This window comes from Macrosteles quadrilineatus, unplaced genomic scaffold (genome assembly GCF_028750875.1).
Source record: "Macrosteles quadrilineatus isolate MER2022 unplaced genomic scaffold, UCM_ALF_1.0 Scaffold_3__2_contigs__length_128488019, whole genome shotgun sequence".
Taxonomy (NCBI): domain Eukaryota; kingdom Metazoa; phylum Arthropoda; class Insecta; order Hemiptera; family Cicadellidae; genus Macrosteles; species Macrosteles quadrilineatus.
In genome coordinates, this window is record NW_026542596.1 from 31,868,515 (window position 1) to 31,890,521 (window position 22,007).

Here is a 22,007-nt window from a genome sequence, read left to right on the forward strand (position 1 = left end):
GGCTTTTCTATTTTTTTTTATTTTCTGTTTATATTTCGTTGTTATTTCGTCACCAGGATGGCAACCCATAAAGCCTATGTTAATTTTTTTTAATTTCAAATTCATTTTTTGTGCTTATACAGGGTGGGGCAGCATAACTTCCTTTTTTCAAAGCTTAATAAAACGCATTGTATGAGTCAGACAAACTTTATTTGGTATTTACAATGTAAGAACATTACTAAAGTTTTGTTTTTACGTAGTTTTGAAGAGTAAATCATGCAGGTGACATCCCCCATTCTAGATACATTGAATATACCGATTTGTGGTGTTTGTCCTTACCCTTTCAAGCATAGAAGGTGTTATGTTGGCAATTTCTTCCTGGATCTTGTTTTTTTTTTTATCTTGAAGGGTCCTTGGACGGTCCACATAACCGCGGGACTTCAGAAAACTCCATGGAAAAAATGCAAGATGACAAATTGGGAGATTGAGCCGGCCATTGTAAATCACCCCTCATCGTAATTAGGCGTTTTTGACAGTTCCTGCACAATCGCCATCTTGTATGGATGGAAATGTAGGTCATCATGGCAAACTCTCGTTACAAAACGATTGGAAAAACCAAAAAAATCCAAGGGCAGACGTATGTTTGAGCGCTGGACGCCTTGTGACCGCAACATTAAAGCTCTCACTGCATCAATGTTCTCAGGTGATCTAATGGTCCATGGGACCCCAATTTTCGTTTTGTTGCACTTGCAGTTTGTATAAACGTATTGAACCACAAAACAATTAATTTCCTGTCCGGAAAAGGGCCAAAAGGGCTAAATTAAACCGAATCCGAAAGGCGAGCTGGGCTGCGATCACTGAACATCTACTGGAAAAGTAGGCCTCAACGGCAAACGCACGCTCTTCACTGTTCCAAGGCATAATGGCGACTAAACTGTGCAAGGACAAAACTTTATAACCTCCTCTCTCGAACGAGACTGCTAGCTCTTCGCTATGAGATGAACAAACAAAATGGCGCACATTTAAAAAAAAGGAAGTTATGCTGCCCCACCCTGTATTTTAAGAGCCTGTTTTAGTTTTTAAGGAATTTCCGTATAGGGAAGTAGAGCTATTACCGTAGGTTAGACTTAGCCCCGGAACCGATTCACTTTTTCATTTTGATGTCCCTAGAGGTCAAAAACACCATTCGTTCAAATTCATATATAAACATATATATGTCCGTGAACACGATAACTTGAGTAATTTTTGTCCGATTTTGATGAAATTTTATTTGAAGGTGTAAGTTAAAGCGGGATAAACTTGAATGAGTTCACGAACCAGCATGATCGGACCATGGGAACGGTGTTTAACGGGGGGTTTTATGGGGTAAAAATTGGGTTTTTCTCATTTTTGACCCTCTAAACACAAAAATTTCTCTCCAGACATTTTTTAAGAGCTTAAAAAACAAATAATTTAGTAGGCTATATCGAAATGTTTTATGCTTTATACCTAATGCCTGAAAGATTCATCGAACTCTGTCGAGCGGTTTCAGAGTCCATAGGGTACATACTTCCTCTTTTATAGATATAGATAGATAGATGAAGGACGAAATAATTGAAAACAGCAGTAAGTTATGCCAAGGTTGTATTAAGGAAATAATGAATTTGAAATGGACTATGCTAAAGCTAAGTATCGTATCAAAACATAACCTATCCCAACTTGCATTAAGTTTTTTCTGTTTAGAATTAGTTAAGTTACCGGTACCGGTAGTTTAAGTGTTGAATTCAGGCGAGCAGTTTAATTTAATGCCATTCCTAAAAAGGGTTATGATATGCAAAAAGACACTGTAGGCGTAAACTTATGACAAGCTAACTTAGTTGATAATGGACAGATTGATAAAGGGGGAAACATTTTAGAGAGTTGTGATGTCCCGGTCTAGCCTACATAGGCTTAGTTGGCTAGACTAAACATGAGCCTACGCATGGCCTTGTAATGAATTTTAAATTTGGCTTAAGTCACATTTACAGGCTGGCAGGTTACCTGCCTCAAGTAGCTTAACTTGAAATAGGCCTATACTAAGGCTTCAAGGTAGGGCCTACCTGCCTGCCAACTGACACAGCTTTAGAATTGTAAACTGCTTCTCAACTGATTGCTAATTCTTAGCTTAAGTTGTTTTTTATGGTATTACCTTTAAGTTAAGTCTTCTGTTTTTTTTTATGTTTCATTGGGTAGACTTCTGTAAGATAGGTATCTGTTGTCAAAAACTTACTTAACCGAATGAAAATATCGATCAATAGGCCTATGTCGATTTTTCAATATCTCGATTGTTTTGTTTCATTCGATATATCGAATAATCGATATTTTCATTCGGTTGTTTCTGACAACAGATACGGAAGTCTACCCGTTTCATTAAGTTAAAATAGGTCATAGGCTAGGCTATAAGTTAGACTAAGTTAATCAAGAGGAAAAAATTAACTTACCGATATGTCCTAGGTGCAAATTTGGGCATTGTTTTGTTGAAGAACCCTCTGTAAGATGGAGAGTAAGCCATATTAGGTGAAAAATAGATAGCACTGGCATTGATGTAGGGATTCGCAGAAACATCAGCAACTGTTGATAAATAGTAATACATCATTCCCGGATCATATGTATCGTTTATTGCTGGACGTATAAATCTTGCCTGCAAAATATAACTGAAGAAAAATGACCTGGTTAGGGCCATGTTGTGCAAATGGAGTAGGGCAGTCCTATTGGGGAAAACAGGGTTAACATTTACTTCCTTAATATCTGGTTTGTGTGAAACGGAATCCTCAGGTAAATATAGGTCCCCCATATGTTGAATCGGACAATTGTCCCCGGTTACTTTATCCATTCGCATCCTTATTTCGTCAAATGCGTCTCTTGCCTGCCACTCATATTGACAGTACACGCCCACTAGCCCTATAACAACTAAGACAAGCAAGGATGAAACGTACATCTTGAGATGAGCGGCTCTTCTTTAGAAAGGTTATTTTTTAAATTGTATACAAATTCAATCCATATTAACGCCACAATTTATTCATTAATCCAAGCACAAGGATGCGATGTAATTCGTTATCACTGAGCTGAGCAAAATCACGACGGCAAAACACAACAACAAAACAGAAACCACAACACACAGACAAGACTAGTTTGCTGGGCTGACTCAGTTCAGTTGGGGTGGGGTGGGATTGCGCCGATTGCGGTTGACTCGTTGACTGTTGGTTGACAGGAAAGCCTCGCCCCACACTTTTTGACAACTTGAGAAAAGATCATTCTTCACAGCTATTTCAATCGAAATTAGACCGCATTCACATACTGTATGAAATGCTAACTATCTTTTATTTTAGGTATTTGTGAACAATTTTAAAAATTTGATAAAAGATTTTAGGTAGTTTGATTTTCGAGTCGAACTTTTATTCTCAGGATGTAAAATAAAACTATAAAACCTCATCAACTGCGAAAGAGAGTAAGCTGCGATTTCTCAGCAGCCGCAGAGGCGTTCATGATTACACCATGATCTCGAGGTAAATGATGTCCTGTAAATCAAGACCAAACTATAACTGTAACCTGTAAAATGATACCAAACTCGACCATATTTCCTGTTTGAAAATTTTAAGCTACCCCCAACCCCCACTACCACTAAGGGCAAAATTTTTAAAATTTACCATCATTATTGTAGCCCTTCATATCGAAACAGGTTGCCACAAACCGATTTCAAATACTGTACCTCAAATAGTTAAAAAGGTAAAGGGGGGTACAAGTTAATTTTCAGCCACCCTCATGGTCATTTGGATTTGATACGTTTTAGGGCGCCATTTTGCTATTAGTGGGCCGATTTTCGTTTTCTTTATGTCAATTGTTTTATTTCGTCAAGATCTGTAAAATGATACCAAACTCGACTATACTTGCCGTTTGAAAATTATTAGCTACCCCCTACCCCCGCTACCCCTAAGGGCAAAATATTCAAAATTTGCCATAATTATTGTAGCCCCTCATATCTAAGAAGGTTGCCTTACACAGATTTCAAATATCTCAATTAGTTGAAAAGTTAAGGGGGGTGCAAGTTACTTTTCAGCCACTCTCTGTATATACACGTCCGTGAACGCGATAACTTGAGCAGTTTTTTCCCCGATTTTTTTGAAATTTGGCTTTAAGGTGTAGGGTAGGAAAACATTGAACGAGTTCACGCACCAGCATGATCGGACCATGGGGACGAAGGTTTTTGTGGGTTTTATGGGGTAAAAATTGGATTTTCTCAATTTTGACCCTCAAAACATACATTTTCCTAATTTCTCTTTAAACCACTTTGTAGAGCTAAAAAACAAATGATTCATTATGTTGAAGTGTCTTTTTACTGTTATTGGCTACCGGAGACTATTCAAAAATTTGTAAATTAAAAATTCCCATTTTATTCTTACGGAGCTTGTTTATGGATATAGCCTATTTTGATCATAATTGGCAAATTTATTGATTTTTATACTAAGCTTGCAATGTTTATCTAAAAACATACTTTATCACCCTCTGCAAACCTTGGTACTTGTTAAACATAAGTACTTGTTATATAAATAGATTTAATTGAAAATCCACTCAGGTAAATAGAAATTCGCTAAGTCGGCAGGTTTGCTGCGGCGGGACAACAGTGCAAGATTGCCATATATTACATTTTCATATTTGTTGACAAACTGCTAATTAAAAATGTTAAAGTACTGGTATCTATCTATATATTAATAGGCAAGCATGTTTCTTTAAAACCTTTTTTCTCAGCTCATGTGCATCGCAGGAAAAATCTTCGCATACTGTTAGAAAGATATTTTTCCGTAGGTGTGCAGAATCCCTTTAAAAATTAAAATAGGCTCAGAAATAAGCACAAAAAATGAATTTGAAATTTGAAAAAAATTAACATGGGCTTTATGCGTTTCTATGCTGGTGACGAAATAACAACAAAATATAAACAGAAAATCAAAACAAATTGAAGAAACTCCAATCACATGTTTTATTTACAGTATGGGGTGAAAATAGAGAAGTCTGTACATTACAAATCTTTGGTCGAGTTTCGACCACTGGACGACCTCTCGTATATTTTAATTGACAATTCTATTCAAACTCAGACAAATTAAGAATGGGAATTGGTATCACGTATCACGATAGGAAAATAAGGCGCTCACTTAAGATTACCCTGTCAATGTTAAGAGTGTTGCAAGGATTCAAATTTTTACTGTTGGTTTTTTAAAACAAAATTTTAAAATCAAATTGAATCTTTGAAGGAAACTAATTATTTTATATACTTATCGAATAGTCACAAAACATAATAAACCTAAACGTGCAATCATTGATATTAAGTATTTCTATTGATAAAAAAACATCCTATAGTTTTTCCATATAATCACCGAATGTTATTTTACAATTAAAAAGTGTTAATTATTACATTATAACAGGTTTTTATTTATTGAAATTCAGACACTATGACTAAAATTACTAACAAGTATCGCATACTAAGATAGAAAATAATGTGCTCATTAAATATAGTGAACGATTGTATTAATTTACTAAAATAAGGTGAAGGTTATTATCTCGTATGCAGTTCCAAATTGTAGTTTGTACTTGTAGTTACATGTTTCGGAACACCATCAATTGTCAAACTATCGTAGTACAGGAACATCAAAATCCACATTTTGTAGCTTTGGCAGGTAGACATTTAGTTCACATACACACGACGACACATACGGACGGATAAAATACATTTAAGGAGGGGTAACGATTTTACGACATTGCCGCGACCACGAGCGAGAAAAGAGCTCATAGTCGCGACAATCGTACAGTACACATCGGTATAATTTAAATATAAATATTAAATTGAAAAAAAAAAACAACTAGTTGCCTATTTATACTATTATTACTATACACTAAAAGATTAAAATATTTTACTATTTGAAATAAACTTCCGTGATTCTGCGATTGATTACAAACTAATCAAAGTACCATCATTTTACCATAGTGAAATAGTTATTTGTGTAACTAGTGGTCAAAGTGGCTCTTTGCTGCACACTAGAGCAATGTTTACGCAGGCGAGTGCGGAATGATCTCGAGTGCAGCAAAGGCCTTTTTCACTCGTATTACACATTATATTTTTCCTACAGTCACTATAAAGCATATAAATAATTAGTATTTCAAACACTATACAACACGTTTTTAGGTTCAGCTGGCAACACAAATGGTGCCCTAGAGAAAGCAGTATCCGCGGTCCTTTTCACTCCGCTATTTTTCCTCAGCAAGAAATGTGTTCCACGTTTTGAGAATATAGTTCCGTATGTTTTTGTAGTTTGAAGTGGTTTCCGCGCCTAAAAAAAATGCTTTAAAGGTATTTTCTTGTTTATTAAGATTGTAGGAATGTTTTAAAAACGTTTAAAAGAAAAGTCCAGAAAGTTCAGAAATACCGAAACTATAAACACGAAATGACAGATTAAATCGTAGTTATAATAGTCAATCAGCTGCTCATAGTATTATTATCTTTAAGTGTTGCCAGCCTATTTCCAAGCGTAGACGGATTTCGTGCATAATAGAACAACCACGCTGTTTTGTGTTGTTTCGTTGGAATCCTGATGTGCGGCAAAGTATAAACCGAACGGCAAAGTATAAATATGCAGCAATTAGCAGCTTTCTGTACTATAAACAGTACAAGGAAGCCAACTTTGTCGGGTGACTGTAGGAAAAAACAAATTGTACCACATACGTACATGTTTGAAAGGCATCGGGCGGCAGTGTGACGTATGAATGACGCAAAAAGATTCCCCTTCCACTTAGCCGTCCCTTTCCCGCTCTTTCCGTCCCCGGCCGTATATCCAATTCATATCATTCATTCCGACGCGGGATTCAATTGTGCAAGGTGTTGTGCCGTTGTGGTTGTGCCGTCGTCTTTGATTTCCAATCGGCTGCCGCGCCATGAGTCTGGGTTTGAGGATACCCTTGCGCGTCCCCTTGTGAACCCCTTGTAAAATGTGATCACGTTGACGTTGTCTGCCGCCATTTCCCTTTCGGAGGATTCATTAGATCAGAAAATAAAGGTAAATATAATTTTGAATATATATTGTATATCCTAGGTGTTCATGTATATGTTTGTGATATTCTTGTGTAGAATAGTGCATACATTTTTTTGTGTTCATAAGTTTTGCTAGTGTTCGCCGAATAGTGCGTATTAGACGTTTGCAAATTTTGTGCATAAATGCCGGCCGGTTAGACGCAAGTTCGCGAAGAAATATTTTATTTTGCCGCCAATCGTATTGATTCTTGAAAGATATAATGTATTCATTAGTTATGTTTATTTAATAACATAATAATTTTTATCATCTAACCAGGTTAAACGTCGTCCAATTATTAGTACACCTACTAAGTTAAGTAAGTACCAATAGCCTATTTGGGTGTAGCCTTGTCCTAGGGCTGAAGTAATTTATTAGCCAAATTGTGGGATTGGCATTATTAAGATGGCCTACGGAATTTTATTTTATGTCATATTCTAAGTAAGAGAAATTGTTTACTAATTCGAATTCATCCAAATAAACGGTAGGCTAAATAATTTAGGATATCCTAGTCTAGACACATTTGGACCTTCAGGAAGAGGTGGTGTTTGGGTAGAATAGGAAGCACCATTAGGCCTGTTAAGTAATACTTTCTGGCAGGTTTATCAGGTGTTCAACAATCACTTATGCTAATTTATGTATAGCAGTAAAAGGGAAAAACCTGACCTTATTGTCATGCAGGATGACTAAATGGGAGGGTCAGTTGTCCAGATCTGGGTTAGGGGATTTTTTTCACCCTCCTTGTTTGTATTTGTTTTGAATTGGATGTCACATAATTTGAATAGGATAGTTGAAACGTAACATAACATAGGCCTTAAGTTATGGGCCAAGCTCTCTAAATATGAACCTAACTTAAGTTATTGTATCGGATATTCCTAGGCCTGGTTCATATTTTTTAATTGACTTCGACCTAAGTTAAGTTACCTAAACTTAGATAAACTTACTTCTCAAGTTTTTTAGGCATTAACCCTCCGAGTGTCCCTAGTTTTGGCCTTAATGTCTGCCTATTTTTTGCGCATTAGCAAGGTTCTATTAAAACGGATCTGAGAAGCTTAAAAACAATGTTAATTATACTGTTCTATATACCTACCATTTTGTTTGGAAAATCATGGGCTTCAATAGGTATTATACATAAAACATAAAGAACATTTGTTTCAAAAAAATTTTTAAGGTACTTAAAAAAAAATTTTGGAAAAATAAGAGTTTGCGCTCAATGAAATTGTATAAATTATAGGCCTATAAATATTTGAAAATAGCCACTTTGTTCTAAATTTTATATGAGGATTCCAAAAATATAATAATATAAGGAAGTAGATTTGCAAATAAATAAGTTATGGGCAAAAAACAGATTTCAGTACATAGCGTTTAGCTAAGAATGCATAGCCTAACCATAGCTAGGAATCTGGCTGATAATTTACATCAATATCACTACCTACTTCTTCAGGATCATCAACCAGCCCTTCAAAATCACTTAAATCTTCTTATAATGCACCACGTATATCACTACTTTTGATTTTTAACACTAAAACAATGAAAAACGTAATAAAACACATCAGTCATCGGTTCGAGGTTAACCAAGCTGATTACAAATACGACGTCATCTGTCTGCTACAATTATGATCGGCTCGAGAAAAAAAAGCGCTTAGAGACAGTCTTAGGGAGAAAGCTTAGAATCTGACAAATAAAACGATACCTAACTCGATCCAGTTCAATCCGATTTTGTCAGTCATAGAGCCTTCGCTGTAAACAGTGTTTGTGAGTCGATGCATCGACACAAAACACTACACAAAGTGTGTTATGTGTCGAAGCTTCGACAAATAACACTCGGAGGGTTAAGTTAACTTATGAATCAAAATGATTTAAGGCATTTATTAAATTTGTTATCCAGGTTGAACCACTTGGCACTTTTAAGTTATTGCCAGATTAGCAATTTTTACAAGTTATTGTTATTTTATTGTGTTTCACCCACTAAGTTTACTTATACTTACGTTTTAAGTATTTCAATTGTGCAAAAACAGTCTGGAGGTAACTTAGCATTAAATTAGTGCGTCGGTAGGGTACATTGTAACCTAAACTACACTTTTAAGTTTAAGTCACAAATCCGCTTTAAAACCCGACCTACCTTCCCCACATGTCTAAATGAGAGCTGATTATTTTAATTTAATTCCTCATTAAGTCGAGTATAAACAGATGTTGTTTCTCCTCACTCGGTCCTCAGCCCACATAAGTTACGGACCCGCCCAGATCACGCCATATTAAACTTAGGCTACCATCAGTAGACTAACTTACTGCTTAATGAACCTTAGATTAGTAATTTTAACCTTAGTTTTACAACCACTTATTATTAATTCCTCCAACAAAAACTGATTTTTGGATTTAAGTTAGCGTGTTAAAAAGTGAAAGTAGACTAAATACCCCCGCTGCAGCAAACCTGCAGAATAAGCAAATTTCAACTTGTCTGATTACATTTTTACTAACTTAGGCTAAAATATTTCCATAAATAAGACATATTTATTCCCAATTTAAATAACATTAGATTTAACGAGTGCTTAGGTTTGCTGCTACTTACGGGGAAAGTAAACAGTGTTTTTTGACCGAACGTCAATAGTAACTTAGGCTAACTTATAGGATGAAATAGGCTAAATAAATTTGCCTAATTTGATCAAAATATATCCATGTAAACAAGTCAACTACAACAGTTTTCATTTTCTCCATAAGAATAACATGAGAATTTTAAATTTGCCTTTTTTTGAATTTTCTCCGTAACCCTTAGGCATACAACAATGCTTCAATATACTAAATTATTTATTTTTTAAGCTCTACAAAATGGTTGGGAAAGAAATTCAAAAATTTTATCTTTTTAGGGTCAATAAAGGGAAAAATCCATTTTTACCGCATAAAACCCCCCATAAACCCCCGTTCCCATGGTCCGATCATGCTGGTTTGCGAACTCGTTCGAATAAATGTAGGTTTAAAACATGTTTATACCAAATTTCATTAAAATCGGATAATTTTTGTTCGAGTTATCGTGCTAACGGACACACACACACAAATGTACAAACATACAAATATATAAATATATATAGGCCTGTGCTAACGGACATATATATATATATGAATTTGAACGAATGGTGTTTTTGGCCTCTGGGGACCTTAAAACAAAAAAGGAAATCGGTCCCGGGTCCAGGTCTTACCATGAGACAGACGGTAATAGCTTATTCCCTATATGTAATTCGCTAATTCCCTAAATGGGAAATTTGCTAAAATGAAGTCTTTTCCCAGTGTAGACATAAACTTACGGAATAATTATATTCCCTTCTGAAGAATAGCAAATTTTCGTTTATTGGAAATAAGTTAAGCTAAGTTAAGTACCGTAGGTCTCATTTTAGTTAGACCTAGACCCAGGACCGATTTACTTTTTTTGTTGGTCCCCAGAGGTCAAAAACATCCTCCCTTCAATTTCAAATAATTTAACTTATCAATTAATCTATCATTGAGATGGGGACGCCACTTGTGTGAGTAATTATTCTAACCCAAATATGAGTGAAGTGAGTGGTAACATACTTCCAGTTTCTTTGTAGAAAGAAATAACTTGTCTTGTACCTTACTGTGATTTTTTGAAACATAACTTAAGTTAGGCCTGATGTTTGGCAGTTTTGTGACACACACATGGCGCAACTAACTTTGCTCGAAACTTTCGTTCCCTTGTTTGCTAAATTCCATTGATCCTTTTTTGTGATAAGAAGTGAACTCCCTCTTATCCGGACACCTTTTAACCGGACATCGGTTTAACCGGACTAAACTCGATGGAAATGACTCTTTAAACGGACGATTTTTATCAGCACATTGGTTTAACCGGACTAGATCGGCAGGATGTCACAACTTACATCCTTCTGAACTCACAACTTACTGAAACGACTGTTCTCGTGGGAATGATTTGAGACCAGTGATCACATATTGTCTAACTACAATGCTCTCCTAAATTTAAGTCGAACATCACAGTCCGTTTTAACAAGTGTTTGGGGACGTCGGCTTAACCGGAAAACCCGTTATCCGGACTGGCCTCGGTCCCGAAGAGTCTGGTTAAGCAGGGTGTCTCCCTGTCACGGATGTCACCAAAGTCCCCGAAAAGTCACCGATTTTAGTAATGTGTCACCGATGTCCCCTATTGTCACGGAATTTGCTTAAATTGTCACCTAAATTTTTGGAGACCTACAGATTTTGATTTATTTTTGGGACAGCACTAAATATTTAGACAAAACCTGTGTCTCACCGGCACGAAAATATCATGCAAATAATGCTAACTTGCTCCTGTAGCCGTAAGGTTGAGGTCAATTCCATGTACGTAAACTAGATAAAATACCTCCAATAAAAAGACTGTTCAGACATTTTTTTAAAAGATTGTGCAATGTTGTATTTTTATGTAAAAAGCAAATCATGGCATTAATTCGAATATTTCTCCTATGGTTCCTACTAAATCAATAATAAATAATTGTCAAACCGAACAAGGAATTTCTGATAAACAACTTTGTATAATTGTTTTGCAATTGGAATCCCCTTCCCCCCGCCCACTCTACTCACGGTGGCTCGCATTCGAGGTCATTGTCCAACCCCAGAATTATAACGAAATAAACTAAACACAGTATTTTGTAAACATATTTCAGTTGTATTTTATTTAGCCTGAAATCAGCCATAAGGAAATGCATCCTAAAAGATGAGCACTTTATGAGTAGGAGCATAGATAAAACATGAGTGTGTTTTATCCATGGTAGAAGCTAATGATTATAAGTTCCACGATTGATCAACATCATGTTTATCATGTTTATTGTTTAACATTTATTTATTGTTCTCTTCACTCCCTTTACTTATATGTCTACGATCAGTTTGCCACTTCTAGAGAATTGATTGTTTTCTTGGGATGATTGTTTTCTGGCGTTTGAAAATGTAACATTAACATATTTAACATTAAGATCCTGAATTTATATTAGGCCTTGTTTGTGACTTAATATACATTTTTTACTTCAACAGCAAATATAAAATTAACTCGCAGAAATTTACCTAGTTCGATGTCACTGATTTTTGTAGATAGGGCCCCCAAATGTCCCCGAAATGTCACTGATTTTTCAAATAGCTTACTGGTAAACACCCTGTTAAGAGGAGGTCTACTGTAAGTTCATTTATAATAAAATGAAAGTTAGTAATCTTATTTGCCAATTGGTAACTTAAGCCTATAAAAATTTTTTAATTTTACAATAACTTAGTGTTTAACGTTTAGGCCTATTTAGAGTTCAAAAACACGAAAAGTCGCTGCCACTAAACACCAATTTACCGTGACTATTAGGCTTACAACTTAAGTTAATCGCACTGCTACTTGAAGGGTTATAATAATCATGTTCGAATGTTTATTGGCACATAACGTACAGAGTTTACAGGTAAATGTACAGGTGCATCGTCATCTTATAACATTTAAAATAGTCCTTTCTTAAAACAAAACACGCTCCCTAAACTGCGGCGAGGTCTGGACGGAGCCCGGCGTGTTACCGAATCAGCGATCGCTATTGGCATTGAAATATCTCAGCAAGACGAATCACAAAAGAGCAAGTGGATGTAGTTCATTGAAACACCCAAAGGTAGTAGCACTGCCGGGATCAATAACCAGTGTCTTTGTAATATGGCTCGAATAGAGAAAATCCCCGAAACCGGGACAAAAGCATTGCCAGACGAGATTTTACGGGAATGTTTAGTACCAACCTACACCAAAATAATGCTTGTATTCTAAGCCACAGCCTGGCAACAATCACAACATTCCCGGCCGTGTGCTTGGGCTCATACTGACACAAAGATTGGCAGAGGAGCACACTACTGATTTAGCAGTAGACCGCGAGCAGCGCTAGTGCAGCGCTACTGCTATAGCAGCGAACGTGCTAAGTTATTTGACTGTAAAAAAATTGATAAGGTACACTAAAACCTTGTTTATCTGGTATTCATTTATCCGTGATTATGGTTTATCTGCAAAGGTTTCCACTTTAACCTAAATAATAACCCTAACTAAAGGCAAAATTTATGATGTAAAGAATCAAAGTTGTATATAAGAACACATTCGTAAAGGAAACACAACAACCTCCTGTATTGCGAGGTCCTGCGATTGTCCTGCGCTGTATTGCGGGTATTGAAGAGAATTTCTGAAGGCGTTTATAAACTGTGTACATCTCAAAAATCAGTTTATCTGGTAATTCGTTTATCCTACTAACTAACTTCTACTTGAATTCTTTATCTTTGACAGAGCTGGTCCGATAGATTATGTCATATTTTTATCGGTTATGGTCCTGTCAATATTGGATTACCTTCAACAAGGTTTTACTGTAGTTATTTCTTACTCGCAGTGGCAGTTCATCTATATAGTTCATGTTTTATATAGCAGTTTGCGGAATTTGTCTACCGCTTTTAATGAAGACTAAGCTAAGTTACTTTAACGTAATTTTTTGATAGAATTGCACTTGACACAAAATAAAAATAAACATTTAAATCAAAAATATTAAAATGCAAGTGAATAAAAAGTCTTGAATATTAGCGATAAGAAACCACTGTTACACCATGATTAACTTAACTTAATTATAATATCTTGATGTCATATAAATGGAAGGAGATTTTATAAATAACTGAATATCATGAATAATTTTTTAAATTGAAACTCATTTAGTAACTAATATTGCACATTTTACCTAATATTAATTAGATCTTGAACATGGCTAGGATTAATTTATTAAAATAACTGTTAACTTATATGTTGAGACGAGTAGCTAGTAAGTTAGTAAGTAGTAACCTAAGTACCCAAGTCTTATTCATGGAAGTGACAAAACAATTATTTACTCATAACCTTTTCTTTGGAGAAGTTAACGTTTAGCAAGCAAGAAGATAGTTTTGGCACACAGGAAGTGGCAAATATTCTATTATGCCCGAGGGAAATTGGTTTTTTTTTTGCTTACCTTAAAACGACCTTCCAATGGATAGCTGTTAATGTATGTAAACGTTCAAACATTGCCTATTAGCGATTATTCCAAATTTCCCGGATCCTTACGGTATTCATGTAGGCCAAACTTCACAGACTTTTACCTGGTCATAAAAACTCATGTGTGATACTCATTCTTGGTTTCCCAGATGGCCAAACAACCCTGGTTAGTATTCCAGAACTTAAAGCTTTGTGCAATTTAATATTCCTCAACAAATGGTTTGTATTAGCAACACATAACATAGGCCTACTTGAACAAAAACATCAAAAAATATTAACTAACTTGACTCTGGTGCAGAGCAATATGCCAGTTGTACACATATCCTATCTAATACGAGCAATGTCTGTTTGTCTATCTGACTGTAATACATATAGTATCTCGGAATCCAGCGGAAGGATTTTGACTAAATTTTGTAATTAGGAACTTGTAGAATTTAAAAACATGATTGATGACAGCCAATATCATAGGACAATTTGTACTTCGCTCTACAACTCATTTGAAAATTAAAAAAAAAATAACTTTGGCCTTATGGGTTGCCTAAGTTTATTGAAAAAAAAATAACAAGAAAAAAGTAAATAAAAGACTTGTAACTTGAACAAGCCATCTTCAGTATACTAGCAAATTATAAAATACAGTACAAAGTGATAAGCATCAGTTATATTACCATACAATAACTATTCAGCAAATATTACACTGACAAAAACTCGATATATGGGAAAGTAGGGCAAGTCAGTGCTGATGAGTGATGAGTGATAAGTGTTTCGTTTTGGTGCCGTTTGAGTGCACTGGCGTCAACTCAATGTTACTATTATTTAAAGGTTAGATTTTATAATAATTGTTATGCAATTGTCTTTTTTATAGTTTACATAATTTGGACAGCTGTATTCATGATCAATTTAAATTCCACTGGAACATAATTAATAAAAACCAAAATTAGTTGTAAAAATGAGAGTTTCCTTTAAATTGCTGTAACAATCGAAATGAACTACCATTGACTATACCGAGCCATGGCTCAGTCCCCCGGTACTAGTAAGTTATGATAGACAAACAGTCAATAAAGTCGTGAAAGCATCTTAAATATGTGTTAACTTACAGCGACAAGGTTTAAACAATTGCATTTTATTGGATTTATGTTATTTAGGCATCCAAATGTTTGACAAGATTTAGAATATATTTATGAATTGGTTTCTCAACGCAACAATAAATCTGCGGTGTTGGTGTATTTATCCTAAACTTTGAGTCCTTGTAAGATCTAAGACTGGCTTACTGCAGTCAAAGTTTTTGATTAGGATTTAAACACGTACAATTTTAACTTGTTCCGTATAATTGTTTAAGGTTCTGTTATTAATATTTTATTTAGCAATATATATATAGGCTATCTTTATATTTGGCCTTTTTACTTTAGCTCCATCTAGGCTTAAATTATCTTCAGTTTCGACTTCAAACAGGTAATGATGTTGATCACCACTTAGTCTCTAGAATAAGCTAGTTTTAAAGAAGTACTATTATTTTTTCCTTCCTTTGATATTAGGAAGTTTTTTCTCTATATTTATACATTTATCTACACCTTAATATTAAACAAAACACTGCATACAAACTGGATTTGGGGTAGTCATTGTGGTTGGCAGGTTTGAAGATATTAGGGATTGTTTAATCTTTGGTACGTCACGTAGGCCTAACTCATATCAGTATTTTAAATTGACATTATTTTTTAGTAATACATTCGGTGACACAAAATTTTTCTTGCAATCACAAAATATGAGGCTCACTTGCTTCTACAATTTTAGCGGTTAAATATATTTAGGCCTAGTAGCATTGTTAACTGCGATGTTTGAACTTCTTACAGCAATGGCAGAAAATAATGGGGAAGTGTCAAATGAGAACAAAGACACCAAACACGAACCCGATTCTAATGTTGAAAGGACCCAGGATTATCCTAAACTAATTGATTATGGACTTGACAAGACAGTAGCTGCAAAATTAGACGAAATCTACAAAACAGGTGAGATTTCATCAAAGTGTGCATCAACACTCACATATCATCCTGTCAAGTCACTTAGGTACGCTGGGGGAAAGTAAATAAATGTATAAATATGGAAAACTTCCTTTCCTTGTCTACTTTCATATTTAGGTACCGCACATATTTGATACATTATTAACACAATCTTATTTCATTTTGTACAATTCAGTAGTCTTCTGTCCTTCAAACACAATGGCCAAGTCAGTAAGGTGGTGTTGACTTCGTGTTGTTGGTATATTGGTGTGTATTTGTAATAAAACCATTAGGAAATTCATTTTATCCTTGGGCGTCCTCTATGCATTCATTTTTTCATTAAGAGATACATGTTATCCCCTTTGTATATCTCCTCTGTGTTATCTTCTTGTATACATGTTAAAGCCTATTTGTAACTTTTGCATCAATGGCATTGTACAGTTTGCTTTTTGGCACAACATCTACCAAAAGGATCATTCAAACAATACAAAATATAACTTTTGAGATAATTTATCATCATTGATATACAGTATTAGGATACCATGTAAGAAGTTTGAAATCGTCCAAGTTGATTAAAACTACAGGTTTATCAAAGGTTTTTGTTTTTGCGGCATATCAAACTTATATTTATGATTGTTGTTAGTAATTTCTTTTCAAAGAGTGTATTTTTTTAAGCAAGTTACTTGTAAAATATTTTTAATTTCCAGGACTTAATCTGTACAAAACCAAATTTTGAAGCTTGAAGCTTAAAACATGTTTAATAAATTTCAATGCCCTAGTGATAAATCTTTCTTTCAATTTTCAATTTTTGTCTTGAGAATTGTGTGGTTGTAGTAATACGCATGCTCAAATTTGATAATAGGACTTGTATGTGTTGCATGGACTTGAGAAAGGTTTCTTGTAAAGTTTGAATTTATTAATGTTAATAGATAGGACTTAGTATATAAACAACCCTTTTTCAAAAACATTTAATTTAGTCGCTTTTTAGATGATTAAATAAATATTAAAAGAACAGACCAGAAAAGAACAACGTTGGAATCCTGTGTGTAAGTAGTACAAGGAAAGAAAGTACTTACTTGTTTTATATTGAAAGTAGCTAATATTGTAGGTATCTAAAGGTTTCAAAAATTCTCATCTATAATACATAGTAGTTCAAACATAAATATTTGATCAAAATATAACACAACAGAAAAATATATGACTGTGTTTGCCCTTGTGTACTTTATGGTTGCTATTTGTACAATTAATAGTAGATATTTGTTTAAACTTTTCAGGGAAAAAAATGTTAAGTTAAAGAATACTGTGACATCTAAACGTTTCATCAGCTATAAATCATTAAAAACTTCCCTGCCTAATTGCTTATCAACATTTTAGGCCAGTATTGGTTAAAACTATTTTACCCAAGTGACTTGAAATTATTAGTAAATTTTTATGAGTAGGCTGTCGGCTATTATGTATCTGTTCACTTCTAGGCCACACAAATAAAGACTGTTTAATCCACTCAGTCATTTCAGCAGTTTGTAAACATTTCATATTGCTGAGTTGGGAATGTGATTGTAAACTACATGGTATTGTTGCATGGTTTACAAAGATTCTGTAATTGTCTGGGATTATTTTAAATCCAGAAATACACCATTCAAGGGGGTTTCCCTCTAAAAAATGCTTCAATACTTTACAAAAGCTACCTTAATGGACTGTGAATACTGCTGCCTTTCTTAATATATATTATTTATTTAATTTGATGCAGATATTTAACAATCTGGACAACTCGGGGCTGTGAATGGTAGTAGGCTAATGGTTAGAGGTTATTTTTTTTATTTTTTTAATAGACTCTAAGAATAAGTTTAGACCATCTGTTCCCAGTTAAAAATTTTTAATAAGCCTTGCCCTTCTAATCAAAATTTTATTTTTCCTTGGAACGTTTAAGTACCGTACGGTGTTGCTTGAACTCACATTTCTTGAAACATTTCTTGAAATCCTATTTAAGGATGAACCATTAATATTACTCTAAATTGTTGATGGTGTTTAGTAATTTTATTCCTTTTCCAATAACTTATTGAACCTGTGAGCAATAGCATTTTCTTATGTTTCATTCAACGTTGCACAGTGTGAAGTCATTGTGACTATGCTATCTATAGCCTACCGGCAAGTGTTTATTGAATTAATGCATGCTGTAACTTAGGTCCATTATGATTTGGTTGATTTCAACAATGCAGCCACATCAAGCATTGGTCGTTTGATTGACTTAAACCAAATTCAATGGGATCTTTTAGGTTAATTGTTAAGGAGTACTAAGTTCTATTTCACTGGAGTATCTCCCCTGAGTTCAGTTGGATGTCTCTTGTTAGCTTGTGTACATTTTCTGGACGAATATTGTTCTGACCAAATTATTTAAACCCATATCGTTCTCAAGTGAAGACAATTTTAAACAAAACTAACACTTCGTAGTAACTTAACTTAATGTAATCAACACATTTCTTCATGTATGTATGCCTATGATTTACCTCTTTGTTACAGGTAAATTAGCACATGAAGATTTAGACGAGAGAGCTCTTGACGCACTGAGAGATTTCCCTGTTGATGGTGCATTAAGTGTTCTCAGTCAATTTCTTGAATCAAATTTAGAACACGTTTCAAACAAATCGGCTTATCTTTGTGGGGTAATGAAAACATATCGGCAAAAAAGTAGGGGAGGCAGCACTTCTGGTATTGGAGGCACAACACCTGGGTCTGGCGGAAATGTTACTAAAGGTCCAGATGAGGACAAAATCAAGGTAAGTGGTTAAAACTACCATCGTAAAGAGGTTTAAACTTAACTATCCTAACAAATATGAATAATTTGAGTTTTTACATTAAAAACTTTAACTTTTGACCTCTATTGAGATGAACTAAATCATTATTTCCCATGTTAACTGTCAAATAAAATTGTCAATAAGATTATAATCTATATTTTGTTGTTATACAATATGATTAAATATGATTTATCTCGTAGTAATAATCATCCCAAACCAAGAGATTGAACCTAGTCTAATGTACTTTTTATGTTATCAGGCAATTTTGGACAGAACTGGCTATTCATTGGATGTAACAACTGGTCAACGAAAATATGGTGGTCCACCTCCGGGATGGGAAGGCCCTCCACCAGGCAACGGGTGTGAAGTAAGTAGAAAAAAATAATCAAAACCAATTTAGGCTACTCCGTGAGCAGGATTTTTCTTGGCACTTTTCTTGTGAGACCATTACAAAATATTGTCAACTTATTAGGGAGTGTGAGGCATAACTAAATCGGCACAGGTTTGTTATAAGCTTGAGACTTTTTAGTCTAGTTTTGGCAGTGGCTTTTTAATCCAATGTGTGATTCAAGCCGTGTCGTGGTGGTTAAAAGCAGTTCACACATAACTTGATGTTGGTAGCTAGTGCAAACGTAAATTAAATGTGACCATTCGATAATGGATGGTACTTTATAATGTCATACTTTCAGGTTTTTTGTGGGAAAATTCCAAAAGATATGTTTGAAGATGAACTCATTCTCCTTTTTGAAAAAAGTGGCAAAATTTGGGACCTTCGATTGATGATGGACCCTATGACTGGAACAAACCGTGGATATGCCTTTATAACTTATACTACAAAAGATGAAGCCCAGCAAGCAACAAAAGATGTAAGTTTATTTCTAGATGTGGTCCAATATTTTTATGCAGGAAACGAATAAAGTAGGCCTAGTTAAAATTTAAAAATAAAAAAAAACATTTTTAGTGAGGTCTTTATATTTTTTGACAACACGTTTTTGATTAGACTGGTCAGTATCAATAAACCCTCTGAAATATATTTTTAGCTAGGTACTGTGTACATTTTAAAACTTAAATAATACTACTACAAAAGAGGCAAACTAAATTTCCAATCATTAATGTTACCTGAATTATAGAACTAAGTTTTTATATTATTTTGTAAAACATGCTATACCATCAGTGATCAACAAATAAGGTCATAGTGCTAAAAAAACAGTGAACATTAATTCAGTTCATGATTATTTTGATATAATTAGTTAATTACATTTTATAACAGAGGCCTACTCATAAGCCCCAGATATTATTTCAGTTTTATCAACTAAAACATGTTTAAAATGTAAAAAAATACCATTTAAGTAAATATCAATTGATATACCTATTCATAAAAAAAAAATCAAATGTAAAGATGTACATGTAAGATCACCATGGGCTAATTCTCAAATGATAATTCTTTGTACACCACCTACATCATGCAGGACTACATGATATTTACATATATGATGCAAGCTTTTTAAGGAGTGTATAGTTAGGTGATTGTCTATATATATTCAAAGTTCTTAGGAATAGAGGAAGCATTTGCAACTAAAAAGTTTGCTATTTATTTCATAATTTTAAACCCACCTCATCTTGAACGATAAAATCTTAATTGTTTGTAAAATCAATATTACCTTTGTTTTCACTAGTTCAACAAAAAACCAGTATTTTCTACAACAAAATTTGAAATTATTGAATAATAATATGTAGGTACATAACAATATGTTACTACATTCGTAAAATTGTATAACAGTTTCTTCTATTTTAAATAAGTTGAGACATACATAATCAAAGCTTAACATTAAATGCAAACCTTTCACTATCAATTGTCATCTATCTGTAGGTTTGCAAAATCAGTTTATAAGTAAAAGTGTAATTAAATTAAATTGAAATACATTGTTCCAAATCCCCAGTTCCTTTGTAAAAGGCATTTCCATTGATCTTGGCAACCGCTTCTAGTGAATTTTTGCATGCCTAAAATATATGCTATAAGTAGGAGAAAACTTCTTGCTTACACCCAACAAACAGATTGTGGCTTCTTCTTCTCATACTGCGATAGAATAAGACATAAAATATTTAAGAGCCGGCCCTAAAGAAATTGAAACATACTTATTAGCCTACATGAATTAATCTCGCTTCTTGTACTTAACTACCAAATTTGTTGGTGGGCCTATCATATACCTGAACCAAAAATGTTTACTATTAATTTTCAATTAAAAGCTTACTTCCACTAAATCAAATACAGAATACATGATTGAAATCTTAATTATTTCACAACACAATTTTTGAAGATGAAGAATTTTATATTTAAACATCTGGTCCATATAATAAAATGATATTGGTGATTTATTTGTTATCAGCTGTAGAAGTAAGTTAGTAGATACAATTGTAGTTAATTAGTAGTGGCAAATTGTTTCCTAGGTCTCCTCTTTGCTCGACTGAGCAAATCTGGAACTGCATATTGGTGATGGTGGCTTGTTTGGCTCTATCACAGCAGTGCTCCTGCTCAATTATATTTTCTGCCATTGATCTTTGCTTTCAATTGTAAGACGCCAATAAAATCTTCTGTAGTATCGTTTAAATTATTGTTTATTTCTTATAGCTTCTGTATATTATGCTTTATTTTGAGTAGGTATGTTTCAGGAAAGCGTTTTTGTTTCAGTGGTTTGCGAAATTTCTCTGAGCAAGTAAATTAAGCATGCCCGTTTGGCGATGTAGCTTTGTGATCAAAATTTTTATCAACGTTGTACGTCAGTACAAAATTTTTTTATTTTATTCCTAAAATCTTTGGCATGTTTGTTTTTTCTATATCCACAGCTCGATAATTATGAAATCAAACCGGGGAAGAATCTGAAAGTTAACATTAGCGTACCAAATCTACGACTTTTTGTGGGCAACATTCCAAAGTCTAAAGGCAAAGAGGAGATTCTGGACGAGTTTGGTAAATTAACAGGTAAAGTGTAAGCTAAAAATCAATTTGCTATTTACTTTAGTGGAAGGGGTTGGTCGCAGTAACAGTAGCAACTGGATAGCGAAAAGCCAACCCCCTCCACATTACAGTTACTAACAGGGCATGAGGCATCTACCACCCCCAGGCCCGCTTTAATTGGCATTTCCATTCACATTGTTCTTG

The 22,007-nt window shown here is 34.3% G+C and overlaps 2 protein-coding genes across 13 annotated transcripts in view; one reads left to right on the forward strand and one right to left on the reverse strand.

Moving 5' to 3' along the window:
- Nucleotides 1–3,128, reverse strand: part of LOC128988589 (uncharacterized) — a 31,880-nt gene extending 28,752 nt beyond the window's left edge. The window contains exon 1 of the mRNA XM_054409997.1: nt 2,439–3,128. Within this exon, the coding sequence (XP_054265972.1) occupies nt 2,439–2,935 (497 nt within the window). The 5' untranslated portion in view covers nt 2,936–3,128. The remainder of the gene's footprint in view (nt 1–2,438) is intronic.
- Nucleotides 3,129–6,915: 3,787 nt separating this feature from the next.
- Nucleotides 6,916–22,007, forward strand: part of LOC128988590 (heterogeneous nuclear ribonucleoprotein Q-like) — a 50,839-nt gene continuing 35,747 nt past the window's right edge. For 6 of the 12 annotated variants that reach the window (XM_054410002.1, XM_054410003.1, XM_054410007.1 and 3 more), the window contains exons 1-5: nt 6,917–7,040; nt 15,909–16,064; nt 18,573–18,829; nt 19,107–19,214; nt 19,537–19,713. In XM_054410002.1, the coding sequence (XP_054265977.1) occupies nt 15,911–16,064; nt 18,573–18,829; nt 19,107–19,214; nt 19,537–19,713 (696 nt within the window). In that variant the 5' untranslated portion in view covers nt 6,917–7,040; nt 15,909–15,910. Of the gene's footprint in view, nt 7,041–15,908; nt 16,065–18,572; nt 18,830–19,106; nt 19,215–19,536; nt 19,714–21,691; nt 21,828–22,007 lie in introns of all 12 variants that reach the window. The other 6 variants (XM_054410001.1, XM_054410005.1, XM_054410010.1 and 3 more) reach the window with 3 other exon arrangements.